The 14,632-nt window shown below is 46.3% G+C and overlaps 1 protein-coding gene across 1 annotated transcript in view; it reads right to left on the bottom strand.

Annotated features, from left to right (window-relative positions):
• LOC309973479 (uncharacterized protein) overlaps positions 1-14,632 on the bottom strand; it is a gene marked incomplete at its 5' end in the record, with an annotated part of 144,882 nt that overhangs the window by 98,356 nt on the left and 31,894 nt on the right. The window contains 5 exons of the mRNA XM_082857772.1: positions 378-533; positions 7,011-7,205; positions 9,695-9,819; positions 10,621-10,779; positions 13,094-13,238. Coding sequence (XP_082713898.1) covers positions 378-533; positions 7,011-7,205; positions 9,695-9,819; positions 10,621-10,779; positions 13,094-13,238 — 780 coding nt within the window. The remainder of the gene's footprint in view (positions 1-377; positions 534-7,010; positions 7,206-9,694; positions 9,820-10,620; positions 10,780-13,093; positions 13,239-14,632) is intronic.

The raw sequence follows: 14,632 nt of genomic DNA, 5'->3' as shown, positions 1-14,632 counted from the left end.
CAGGGTCAGCCAGGTAAGGAGGGGTGTGGGCCCTGCCTGCGGTACAGAGCACTTAGTATGTGCCAGGCACACTCTAAACGTGTGGTTGCATTTTTACTGCATGAAGTCACTTGATTCAACAGCTCTATGAAGTAGATATTATTATACTATTACTATTCTATCATTCCCATTTCACAGATAAAGAAACTGAGGCCGTGGCAAGTTCAGCAACATGCCCAAGGTGGTAAGTGGTGCAGCCAGTTTTTGAACTTGGGCAGTCTGGCTCCAAATTCCACGCTCTTAAGTCTGAAAGTACTTTAGTATTTCCCCAAAGCATCAAAGGAAACATCTTCGGACCAGATGACGGGGGGAGCGGGGCTGAGCCCAGCCTGAGGTACCTTCAGGAGCTTGACAGCAAGCTCGGCCAGGTTCAGGGACTGGCGTGTCACATGACTCCCCATCGCCCCGCAGTCCACAAAGCTCAACTCATGCCCAAAAACCTTCATGCTCAGCTTACACTGCAGCGCCCGCCGCTCCCGATGCCTCTGGGCCACCTGTGACCAGGAACAGGTCTGGGTTAGCCGGGCAAGGTACCTGGACTTTGGGAGGGGGAAGGGGCACCTGGAGAGAAAAGTGAAGGGCTTGGGGGTCCAGAGCAGGGCTTGCAAAACTCACGGCCCAGAGGCAGAATCTGCAGATGTGTTTTCTTGGACCTGCACAGTCTACTCAATGCCCAGTGCAGTGTGTGTGTGTGTGTGTGTGTGTGTGTGTGTGTGTGTGTGTGTGCGTGTGTGTGTGTGTGTGTGTGTGTGTGTGTGAGACAGAGACAGAGACAGACAGAGAGACAGAGACAGAGAGAGAGTTTTAGCAAACTTTATTTTGGAATAATTTTCGACATACAGAAAAGTTACTTCCCCAAAGAAGACATACAGATGGCCAAAAAGCACATGAAAAGATGCTCAACATCACTAATTATTAGAGAAATGCAAATCAAAACTATAGTGAGGTATCACCTCACGTCTGTCAGAATGGCCATCATCAAAAAAAAATCTACAAATAAATGCTGGAGAGGGTGTGGAGAAAAGGGAACCCTCCTGCACTGTTGGTGGGAATGTAAATTGATACAGCCACTATGGAGAACAGTATGGAGGTTCCTTAAAAAACTACAAATAGAACTACCATATGACCCAGCAATCCCACTACTGGGCATATACCCTGAGAAAACCACAATTCAAAAAGAGTCATGTACCAAAATGTTCACTGCAGCTCTATTTACAATAGCCAGGAGATGGAAGCAACCTAAGTGTCCATCATCAGATGAATGGATAAAGAAGATGTGGTACATATATACAGTAGAATATTACTCAGCCATAAAAAGAACAAAATAATGCCATTTGCAGCAACATGGATGGACCTAGAGATTGTCATACTGAGTGAAGTAAGTCAGACAGAGAAAGACAAATATCATATGATTCGCTTACAGGTGGAATCTAAAAAGTGGTACAAATGAACTTATTTACAAAACAAAAATGAGTTACAGATGTAGAAAACAATCTTATAGCTACCAGGGGGGAAAGGGAAGGCAGGGATAAATTGGGAGATTGGGACTGTCATATACACACTACTATATCTAAAATAGATATAACTAATAAGGACCTACTGTGCAGCACAGGGAACTCTCCCCACTATTCTGTAATGACCTATAAGGGGAAAAAAATCTAATAGAGAGTGGATATAGGTATGGGTATAACTGAGTCCCTTTGCTGTACACCTGAAACTAACACAACATTGTAAATCAACTCTACTCCAATAAGAAAATATTTTTTGAAGCTGCAAAGATAGTACCGAGAGCTCCTATGGACCCGTCACCCTGTTTCCTCCATTGTTAACATCTTACATGACCAGGAAACATGGTGAAAACTAAGAAATCAACACCGGCATGTTATTAACTAAACTCTGGACTTTATCGGACTTTTCCATCCCATCCTCTTTCTATTCCAGGATCCAATCCAGGTGCCACACGGCATTTAGTGTTGTGCCATGTCTCTTCAGTCTGCCCTGGTCTGTGACAGTTTCTTGGTCTTTATTTTTCATGCAATGTGTATTTTTAAATTTATTTCTAATATTTAAAAATTGGGAGATTTTCTATAAAATCCACATAGCCAGCATCTCAAAAAAGAGAAATATTGGCCTGTCTCCCCCTCCCTCCCAGCCCGCACTCACAACAAGGGGCGACAAGTGTTCAGAGCTGAGCAGTGGCTGCCACCCTGAGCTGAGGCCTGTGCTACATGCCTGACTGCCATACTCCCCACCATTCCCTGCTGTCTCTCCAACACTCAGGCCAAGGACTGTTGCCATTCGTCACTGTGCTTGTGCAAAATATATCTTGGGATGTGAATCTATCACAAGGGAGAAAACAACAGACCAAAGGGATTGTGGATTCTAAGAAAAAACATTTATATCCAGCCCACCGCCCTTATTCAAGTTACTTGCTGGCCTCAGATCTGGTCCAAGAGGCTTTTGATGGTAGGGACCACGTCCTGATCATCTTTGTGCTCCTGGGCCCTGGGGTCACAGTTGGTGGTTAGTAAACGTGTTAATGTTTGAACAAATGCCCCAGCCACCACCTTGATTACCCCCAGATGTATGTGTAAATGACATTTATAAGAGCAAAAAGATGCTAACGATCTCATTGTCTATTGTTGGGGCAACGGTTATGTAAAGTGAGATCCCCACCCACAGAAAGGGTGTCAAAATGTATGCGTACAATGAGTTTTCAGTAAGAAAATACTCAAGTAACAATATGAAGTGGGAAACCGGGGGAAGCACACACACACCCTAGCAGTTCCACTGCTAGGTACACACTGGACAGAAATGTGCACCTATATTCACCAAAGAGACATGCACAGAATGTTCACTGCACTACCCATAATAAGCCAGGAACTGGAAACTACCCAAAAGCCCACCAAAAGTAAATGGATAAAGAAACTGTGTTATATTCACACCATGGGATGCTACACAGCAAGGAGAATGAACAAGCTGTAAGTACACACAGCAACACAGATGGATCTCATGAACACACTTTAAGCAAAAGAAGTCAGACACAAAAAAAGAGGATGTGAGCAGCATTATTCACAGTCGTCACAAGATGGAAACAAACCAAAAGTCCATCGGCAGATGGAGGGACACACAAAACGTGGTCCATCCATGCAATGCACTGTTATCCAGCCTTAAGAAGGAATGAACCACAAAAACAGACATATAGATCAATGGAACAGAATAGAGCCCAGAAATAAACCCACACACCTACAGTCAGGTAATCTATGACAAAGTAGGCGAGAACATACAATGGAGAAAAGACAGTCTCTTCAGCAAGTGCTGATGGGAAAGCTGGACAGCCGCATGTAAATCAATGAAGTTAGAACACGCCCTCTCACCATACACAAAAATAAACTCAAAATGCCTTAAAGACTTAAACATAAGACATGACACCATAAAACTCCTAGAAGAGAATACAGGCAAACATTCTCTGACATAAATTGTAGCAATGTTTTCTTAGGTCAGTCTCCCAAGGCAAAAGAAATAAAGGCAAAAATAAACAAACGGGACCTAACCAAACTTATAAGCTTTTGCATAGCAAAAGAAACCATAAACAAAACAAAAAGACAGCCTACGGACTGGGAGAAAATACTTGCAAATGATACAACCGACAAGGGATTAATTTCCAAAATACATGAACAGCTCATATAGCTCAATATCAAAATAACAAACAACCCAATCAAAAAATGGGCAGAAGACCTAAGTAGACATTTCTCCAAAGAAGACATACACGTGGCCAAGAAGCACATGAAAAGATACTCAACATCACTAATCATTAGAGAAATGCAAATCAAAACTACAATGAGGTATCACCCCACACCAGTTAGAATGGGCATCATCAGAAAATCTACAAACAACAGATGCTGGAGAGGGTGTGGAGAAAAGGGAACCCTCCTACACTGTAGGTGGGAGTGTAAATTGGTACAGCCACTATGAGAACAGTATGAAGCATCCTTTAAAAACTAAAAATAGAACTACCATATGATCCAGCAATCCCACTCCTGGGCATATATCCGGAGAAAACTCTAATTCAAAAATATACACGCACCTCAATGTTTATAGCAGCATGATTTACAATAGCTAAGACATGGAAGCAACGTAAGTGTCCATTGAGAGATGAATGGATAAAGATGTGGTACATATACATAATGGAATACTACTCAGCCATAAAAAAGAATGAAATAATGCCATTTGCAGCAACGTGGAGGGACCTAGAGATTATCATACTAAGTGAAGTCAGAGAGAGAATGACACATATCGTATGCTATCACTTATATGTGGAATCTAAAAAAAATGATATAAATGAACTTATTTACAAAACAGAAACAGACTCACAGATATAGAAAACAAATTTATGGTTACCAAAGGGGAAAAGGGGTTGGGGAGGGATAAATTAGGAGTTTGGGATTAACATATACACACTACTATATATAAAATAGATAAATAACAAGGACCGACTGTATAGCACAGGGAACTATATTCAATATCTTGTAATAACCTATAATGGAAAAGAATCTGAAAAAGTATGTATGTGTGTGTGTATATTCAGTTATGTATGTATATATACATATATGTGTATATATACATGCGTGTATGTATGTATACATATACGTATGTGTGTATACATAAACGTATGTATACATATAACTGAATCACTTTGCTGTACACCAGAAACTATCACATTATAATCAACTATACTTCAATTAAAAAACTATTTGTGCAGTAGAAAAAAGAAAGGAATGAAGTACTGATACATGCTACAGTACAAATGAACCTTAAAAACGTGCTCAGTGAAAGAAGCCAGACACAAAAGGCCACATATTGTATGATTCTGTTTATATGAAATGTCCAGAATAGGTAAATCTATAGAGACAGAAAGCACATTAATGGTTGCCAGGGGCTGGGAAATGAGGGAATGGGGCGTGACTGCTAATGAGCGTGGGGTCTCCTTGGGGTGATGAAAATGTTTGGAACGAGACAGAGGTGGTGGTTGCACAACATTGTGAATATACTACGTGTCACTGAATTGTATACTTTAAAATAGTTAATTTTATGTTTACGTGAGCTTCACCTCATTTTTTTAAAGAGTACACGGTGAATGATTCCATTTATATTAAGTTCACAAAAGAAGCTGGATGTGACCTCTGCTGTCAACCATATTGAAGTAACAAGGACTGGATTTATCTTCCCACGTGGAGCAACAGATGAAACAGAAGAAACAAAAGTTCCCAAGACATTAGACATCAGGTAATGTGAGACAATGAACCCAAGAGATGGGAAACAGCAAGATGAGCCCCAGCTTACTGCCTGGAGAGAGCTCAGGCTGAGGTGCAGGGAGGGGAACAGCGGGGCATGACAGACTCTCAGGGTTGAGGATCTGGGAGTCCAGGGAAACCAAGGTAGCTGGACTTTGCAGGGCAGAGTACAAGAGAGGAAAGAGCCACACAGAGAAAGAACTCTGGAAATCTCCAGAGGGTCCCAAGGATCTCTGTAACATTGCATTAGGCAAAGATTTCTTAGATGTAACACCCAAAACTTTATGCGTAAAAGAAATGGATAAACTTGAGTTCATTGAAATCAAGAACATCTGCTCTTCAAAAGACACTGTTAAGAGAATGAAAAGACCATGCCATACACTGGGAGAAAATATTTGCAAGTCACATATCTGATACAAGCCTTGTGTTCAGAATAGAGCAGGAATTTTCAAAACTCAGTCATAAGAAGCCAACCGAATTTTTAAAAAAGGATAAAATATTTGAACGTACACTTCACCAAAGAGGTATGGATGACAAGTAAGCACCTAAAAGATGCCCAACATCAGTAGCATTAGGAAAATGTACTTTAAAGCCCCAAGATACTACTACAAACAATTAGAATAGCAAACACTAAAAAGTCTAATCCTACCAAGTGTTGGCGAGGATGTACAAGAATTAAAGCTCATACACTGCTGGTGGGAATGCAAAATGCTACAACCACTTTGCAAAACAGTTTAGCTAGCTCTTACACAAGTAAACATACAACTACCGTATGATCTAAGCCATCCCATCCTTAGATATTTACCCGAGACATGAAAACATATACTTATATGAAGACTTGTACACGAATGTTCATAGCAGTCCTACTTGTAACAGCCCCAAAATGGACATAACACAAATATGCAGGTGAATAACAGGTGAATACACAAACAGACTGTGGTTCATCCACACCAGGAACCACGACATGGCCACAGGAAGAAATAAACTATTAGTATACTCTACCATATGGATGAATCTCAAAATACTTACACCAAATAAAGGAAGCCAGGCCAAAAAGGAGTACATGCTTTAAAAACAAAAGTATACGCTGCATAATTCCATTTATGCAACATTCCAGAAAATACAAACATCTATTTTGACAGAAGAAGCCTAACACAACAGGGAGCAGGAGGAAGGCATTAAGAAGCACGAAGAAAACTTTGGGGGTGATGGATATGTTGACTTAGTTGGTGATGGTTTCATGGTATATACATGTCAAAACCTATCGAATTGTACACTTTAAACACATACCATTTATTGTAGTTTGATTATATCTCAACAAAGCTGATTTTAAAGTAGAGTTCATTGATGCTTTTAGGGGTCAGAACAGTGGTTACCCTTGGGTATGGGTGGGTAAATCAGAAGAGGGGGGCCGAAGAGGGTGTCTGGGGAGCTGATGAGGGTCTGGGCGCTCGTTGTAAAGATGTGTTCCACTGGGGGAAACACACGGGGTGTGCACTTCTCTATGTACGTGATACAGCTCACTACTGAGATCTGGACCGGAAATTTGCTTCTGTAAGGGGGTGGGAGGGCGGGGTCAGAGTTCATGGACACCTGGGTCCCCCAGTCCCAAAGCCCAAGCTGACACCTGACAGCGTAGAGGAGTGGGCGTGAGGTGGGCTTAGGCGCTTCCCTTACCTTCCGTTGCAGGTCTCTCATCTTTCTGGACCTTTCTCCTGGACAGGCGGGGTTGGCTGGCTGCTGTGTAGGCCCTGGTCCTGGCTCTGGGGGCTTTTCCGCCTGGGCCTGTCTCTCCTCTTCCTGCCCCCAGAATGACTTCGGGCCAAATAGCCTGCCGGCTATTTCCTCAGCATTTTCCAGCCGGAGCCCCAGCTAGGAAGGAAAGCCAGGGGCTCAGGGAGGAGTAACCCAGTCACAAGGTTGACCAAGAGCTATGGGGTTGGGAGCTTGAACAGGGGGCCCTGGGCTCCCCAGGGTCCATCCAGGCCCAAGTGCCAAGAGGTACAATCTTAGAAAGTCATCAAACTCCAGATCTACCTGGCAAGGGCCACAAAGCAAGAATTCCTACTGATTAAGCCCTGGTTCAAAGGTCACCACCTCTGGGAAGCCTTCCCTAAATTCCCATATCACTCCCTTCACACATTCCCCTTCCCCTCCCCCAGCCAAATTTATCACTCCTTCCTCGAGTGTCAAGCACACTACTCCAGGGTCACACTCAGACTAATTTGTGTGTCTCCCTTGCAAGATCCTGAGTTCCATGAGGGCAGGGACCTGTGTCTCTAAGCACACTCAACCCCTGGTGGTATGGTTAATTCTGTGTCTACTTGATTGGGCCACGGGGTGCCCAGATATTTGGTCCAACATTATTACAGGCGTTACTGTTAGAGCATTTCTGGATGGCTTTAACATTTTAGATCAGTAGACTGAGTCAAGCAGATTGCCCTCCATAATGTGGGTGGGCCTCATCCAATCAGTTGAAGGCCTGAATAAAACAAAAGTCTGCCGTTCCTCCAAATAAGAGGGAATTCCTCCTGCCTGACTACCTTCAGACTGGCACACTGGCTTTTTCCTGCCTTCAGATGGGAACTACACCATCAGCTCTCCTGGCTCTCCAGCATGCTGACTGCAGGTCTGGGACTTGTCAGCCTCCATAATCCTATTGAGATAGTTCTATGTCTCTGGAGAACCCTTGATTCTCAAAATTTGATGGATGAATGAACAAGTCCCTCCTTCCTTCCATCTGCCCATCCATCCACCCATCTGTTCACTCACTCTTGCATCCTTTCTTTCCATCCTCCCATCCAAGTGTCTCTGAGAGCATTTGCAGAGAAATCACCAGAGGGTCAGCCTTGAGCCCCGTGGGCAAAGTTTGGATGTTAGGTTCCCTGTTCTCCATAAATTAGAAAGGGTTGGGATACGGCACAGAGCACCCTCCCTCAGACAAGCTACAGGGACCTGGGGGGAAGAGATGGAAGGGTCCCAAGTCAATCCATTACTTTAAAGTTTGCTGGACAATAAAGAAAAATCAACACTTGCCAGACGCACACACACAAAATAAATAAAAGTAAAGTTTGCTGGACATGCGGCCTCAGAGATCTTCCCTCTTCCGCTGCTGCCCCCCACAATCCATTTTCCACACAACAGCCAGAACGTTCAAGTTATCACTTGCCAACTCAAAACCCGTCCTCGACACAGCCCTACTCCCTCACTGTGCTCCCACGTTACCATTCTCCTGCACTTACTGTTCTCTACTCTATTTCTGTTCCTTAAACACACTAAGCCCTTTCTCTTCTCAGGAACTCTGCACATACTGGGGCCCCTCCTTGGAAGCCTCTTACCTCAGCTTTTCACATGACTGCTTTTGTTCATCCTTCAGATCTCAGCTGAAACTTCACCTCCCTAAACACACTACTTAAAGTTGCCATCGTTTTATCAATGTGTCTACTCATTTCTTATCTGTCTACCTCTCTGGGCTGTGAGCACCAAGCGGGCAGAGATCATGTCTCTCTTGTTCATCATCATATTCTCAGAGCCCAGCACAGGGCCTGGTACATGTCAGGTAGAAGATGGATATTGTCCAATGATGACAGGTGGATAGATGGATGCAAGGATGGATAGATGAGTGGGAGAATAGATGAACAGATGTGTGGGTGAGGATACTGATAGATAGATGTATGGGTGGGTGGAAGGGTAGATGAATAAATAGGTGAATGAGAGGGTAGATGGAGAGATGGGTAGACAAGTACATAAATGAATAGATGGATGAGGATAGAAGGATGGATAGGTGGATGGATGGACAGAGAAGAGGTATAGACGTATGGAAGAGCAGGTGGATGGATGGGTACGTGGGTAGGTGACTAGAGGGATGGATGGGGGGGTGACTGAGAGAATAAATAGATGATTGAGTGAAAGTGTAGATGGAGAGATGAGTGGGAGGGTAGACGGATGAGAGGGATTAATGAGATGGATAGATGAATAATGGATGGATGACAGATGGGGTGTGAATGGATGGGTGGGTGGAAGGATGGATAGGTGAGTGGATGGATGATAACTGGAAGAACAGATGGGTAGGTGAGAAGGCAGATGGAGAGACGATGCAAAGTACATAGATGGACGAGATGGATGAGAAGGAGGGAGGGAAGGAGGGATGGGATGGGTGGTAGTTGAATGGATTTATGTATCAGTCAGTAGGTGGGTGAATAGATGGGTGGATAGGCAGACAGACGGGTGGGTAGACGTCAAAAGCTGGAAGTATAAGATGTGAGAGTAGATCTATAGATACAAGAGGTGATGGATGGAAAGATAGATGAATGGCCCCAAGCCCAGGAGAGGCCCTGAGGAGAAGCAAGGCCCCCTCTTACCTCTAGGAGGTTGAAGGCACGACCAAGGGCATGGACAGTCAGGTTGGCTGTGGCAGAACGGGGAAGGAAGGAGGCCGGAGAGAAGAGAAGGGTCCCCTCCAGGTTGGCTCCCAGGCTGCCCGATGCTAGAACAGAGGATCAGTATACACCACACCGTTAACCGGGTGGGAGCTGGCCACCAAGGGACCATCGCCGGAGACAGGGCCAGACACACAGTGCATCCTCTTGGCCAGGATAGGAAGCTCAGACCTAAGCCTTACCAAGGGCAGAGGGAAGGTCAGAACAGAAGAGTCACAAATGTACCCACACCTGCTGATAGGCAGAGAGGGGGCAGCCAGAGCACCCCACCCCCAGACTTGCTGAGCAGTTGAGGGGGTTTGGGTACCTAAGCTAGAACAGGGTCCCTTTTTGATTCTGATTAATTACAAGGAGGCAGCTGTCTCTCTTCGATGCTAATCTCCTTTTTTCACCCAGGAAAAAGCAGTTCTCAAATTCACAGCCCTCGGCAGGCAAGGATCCATGAGAATTGAACAACAGTGTTTCACGGATACTGCATTTCTTTTTAGGATAACCCTATTTTTACAGAGTTAAACTGATCTTCCACTAATGGTAGGGATAAAAGGTTTCCTTTTAGAATAAGTGTAAGTTTAAAAGAACCAGTTTAGAGAAAAGATGGAAGCGCTATTCAGCTGAATGCTATGAAGCGGCTCACACTTAACTATTTTTTAACTCTTCCAACAAAAATGGCAGGTGCTATTTTGGATATAGTAAAAAGATAAAAATAAAAAATCAAGCAAGTGGCATGTGAATATTTGACATTTGGGAAATGGTATCTTTGATCCACATGTCCTCAGGAGTTAGAACTCTCAGGTCCCCAAGCCTTTGTGGTCCCAGAGCAGGACAATACCTGCCCAGGATGCCCGTACCTGAGCGGAAGGTGACGTCAGAGTAGGACGAGTGTTTCCAGGTCTCTGGATGGAACTCTTGGCTGACAATGTCCTCAGGGATGGCCTCCCGGAGGGCCCGTTTCAGGGGGTCGCCTGTCTCCAGCAGCTGCAGGAGGTGACTCCACACAAAGGAGCCCACTGGAGTCCCAGCGCAGCCAGTGGGGAGGGGAGGGGGGAATGGTGAGGGAGGACCCGGAGCTGGCACAACCCAGAGAAAAGACCCCGCCACCCCCCTTCCTGGGTCCTGCCATTTCCACCCACGAGGGGCTTCTCAGGAGCCTAGCTACTGAGAACCACGTCCTCTTTGAAGAAACGGCGGCAAAGAACAGTGCCTTAATGGCACTTAGAAATCTAGCCTGTGCAGGGCATTCTGACATGCTTTCCAGAAGGAAAAGGGGGGTATTGTGGGCAAAGTCCTGGTGTGAAAGTCAGCCCCGAGTCTGAATCCCAGTTCCACCATTTATGAGCTGTGTGACCTTGGGCTGGTTACTCCACCTCTCTGAGCCTTAGTGTCCTCATCTGTAAAATGAACTATAATGACCTATCTCTCAGGGCTGTTTGTGCAGATCAGTCAAGGGCAGAGGCTGGACCTAAAGGACTGAGTATCTTTCAGCGCTGGGAAAGGGGTGACATGCAATCCACGATGGGGACCCTCTGAGGCTCTCTAGAGTGGTAAAAATGAAATGAGAGCACCAATGAGGATATTATTCTAACTGGGAACCCCAGTCCGCTTGCCTGTCCCAGAGGATGTCTCAGAATGCCCAGCAGGGAGCTTCTGGAACAATCCACATGGAACAGAGCTGAGTCTGCCTTTTGTTTCCGTCAGGCAACATGCAAGCCTGATACCCCAGGGCCTCCGTCGAGGCTGTCCCTTGGCTGATCCCCTCTGAGGGGCTTGGCCCAGTGGCCTATTGATGCAGAACAGGCCCCTCTCCCACCCCCATTCCACCCCTGAACCTGCCAACAGCGGGCTGCAACTTCTAGTAGCACCATTTCTTTTCCTTTTGGCAAGGGGGCGGGGTTTGCTGTTTCTTTAGAAGGTAGTTTAGCAGTATCACTTCAGACTTTTAAATGTGTGCCCCTGGGCTTCCTTGGTGGCGCAGTGGTTGAGAGTCCACCTGCCGATGCAGGGGACGTGGGTTCGTGCCCCGGTCCGGGAAGATCTCACATGCCGCGGAGCGGCTGGGCCCGTTAGCCATGGCTGCTGAGCCTGCGCGTCCGGAGCCTGTGCTCCGCAACGGGAGAGGCCACAACAGTGAGAGGCCCGTGTACCGCAAAAAAAAAAAAATGTACCCCTTTACGTTGGCTACTTTTCCTCTGGCTAGATTAGCACAAGGGCCCAGGCGTGGATATATAGAGAGATTCATTTTGGTTGTTGTTCCTCATGGCAGAAGGCCTGAAACAATCTAAGTGCCTATCGGTGGGGCTGGTAACGTCGACGACGGTTAAGCTCCTAGTGGAACACCGAACAGCTGTAGCTCAGAGTCCAAGTGTGCCGATGTGGAAAGAGCTCCCAGACGCACTGAGGAGCAAAATGGCATGTATAACATGATCCTGAGTTGCTACTGCTGTTAAGGAGATACACGCCCATGTTCACACGTACACTACACGTTCTGATGGGACACACAAGAGAACTGGTCCCAGTCAGTACCTTCAGGAAACAGGACTTAGGGATCAGGGGACACGGAAGGCAGACTTTAACTTTCCATTTATATTTTGCCATCTGCTTTGAAATTTTGGCTACATAGCATTAATAACAATGGTGATAATAACATTAAAAGTAACAGCTGTGCACACAGCTCTTACAATGTTCTAAATGTCTTCCTGTACCAACTCATTTTATGCTTCCTCTGCGAGGGAGGTATTGTTATTATGCCCATGTCACAGATGAAGATGGAGGCTCATAAAAGTTTAGTCACTTGTCCAAAGGCACACAGGTAGAAAGTGGCTGACCTGGGATTTGAACCCAGGCTGGCAGGCCCCAGGCTCTCAGCTCACTGAAAATTATGTCAACTCACTGTACATTATGTAAAAACTTTTTGAAAATTAGTTGAACCTATTTTTTGAAGTTCCACCTGTTTAAAGGGAACTCTCTGACCCCACAAGGGATCTGAGATTCGGAGACATTGTCCCTCCTCTGCCTCGAGTCTCTCCTCCAGGTACTGTGCCATGACCTGACCAGGGCTAGAAGGGAACTCAGCGACTTCCACCCCACTTTACAGATGAGGAAACTGAGGACCACAGAGAACCAACTTCTCCAAGGTTGTTCAATTGCCACGTGGGGGAGGGGAGCATGCAAGGCCACTTGTCCAGACAGTGTGCTACGAGAAGGGGAACGGGAAGGGGACAGAACACCTGACGGATGGAGCGTGAGCACGCCCCTGAACCCCTGCACCCACCAGGTGGCACCAGGCCAGCCCCAGCCCCCCAACCCCGACCTGCAGCTGCTCACCCTGGGTGGACGGCTCTCCTGCCTGGGTGCGCCGCACCTGGGCAAACACCTCCTCGTCCGGGCACCTCATCAGTGCCAGGTAGGCATTGATGCGGATCTCAGCATCCTCCTCGGGGCTTTGGTACAGGCTGGAGAGCACGGATCGCTGCCTCGGGCAGGGGGAAAGTCATCACTCAGGGACCACCCACCTCCACCCAGGAGCACGATGTCCCCTCATCTGCACTGGCTCCAGCAGGTGGCCCCGATGCCCTGCCCCAGCTCTCCTGACGTCTCCAGAGCTGCTCTAGACACTCTCACCTGTGGCCCGGTTGTGGGAGGTGGGAGGTTCCCCAGTCACTGCTAATCCCCATCCTCCCACAGGCCAGCCAGAGCCTCATCGATTTCCACAGGTAACAAGGGATAGACAAGTGGGCGTGGCTGCATTCCAAGAAAACTTCATTTACAGGAACAGCACAGCACAGCAACGGACACACAGGAGGTGTCCCCGACCCCCCTTCCTAAGCAAGCCACCTCCCCTACCCCGTGATTCTCTGCCCCATCACCTGTTGGTTTCCTTCATAGCACAGCCATTTACCCATCCACTCATGCAGCAATATTTACTGAGCACCCATTATGTGCCTGGCAAGGTGCGAGGTGCTGGGTGCCAATTATGAACAAGACAAACCGAGCTTTTATCCACCTGAAGCTTACATTTTAGTGCAGAGACAGACACTAAATAAGGTTAATATGTGAAATATATAATACGTTAGGTGATAATAACTGCTAAAGAGGGAAAAATAAAATGGGGAAGCAGGAGGCGTGGGGGGCTTGAAGAGGTCCATTTCAGGTGAAATAGCCAAGGAAGACTGACAGCAAAGCGATTCCTAAGCAAAGGCCTTCTAGAGGTAAAGGAGTAAAGCCTGGGGGTATACAGGGGAAAGGAATTCCAGGAAGGGAGAAGAGCACGTGCAAATGGCCTGAGACAGAAGTAAGCCCTGCAGGCTTGAAGAACGACAGGGAGACCAGTGTGGCTTATGAGGAGTGTGGGGGTGGTGAGGGAAGTAGGAGGTGAAGCCAAGAGGTGCTAGTGGGTCAGTGGTCAGACCACAGGTCCTGATAAGTCATTATAAGGACTCTGGCTTTGACTCTAAGTGAGACAGGACCCGCTAGTACAGGGGTCAGCAAACTTTTCCTGTAAAGGGAAAGATAGTCAATTTTTTTTGGCCTTTGCAGGCCATGCAGTCTCTCTTGCAAACTACTCAACTCTGCAGTCGTAGCAAAAACGCAGCCCAGACCGCACATAAATGAACAGGCACAACTGTGTTCCAACAAAACTTTACATACAAGATCAGGCAATAAGCTGGATATAGACGATGGACCATGTCTTGCCAAGCCCTGAACCAGAGCGTTTGCAGCACAGGTGGCTTATATATAGTTTGTTTGTAATCATATACTTATTTGTATATTTATTTGATAAATATATGCCTCCCACATAGACACAGGCTCTATGAGAACAGAGACCTGGACACCTGTTCACGCAAGTACCTACCACAGTGCCCA

Source organism: Leucopleurus acutus, assembly GCF_964270905.1.
Source record: "Leucopleurus acutus genome assembly, chromosome: 16".
NCBI classification, from domain to species: domain Eukaryota; kingdom Metazoa; phylum Chordata; class Mammalia; order Artiodactyla; family Delphinidae; genus Leucopleurus; species Leucopleurus acutus.
The sequence above is the reverse complement of the archived record's forward strand: the minus strand, read 5'-3'. Positions and strand labels throughout refer to the sequence as shown.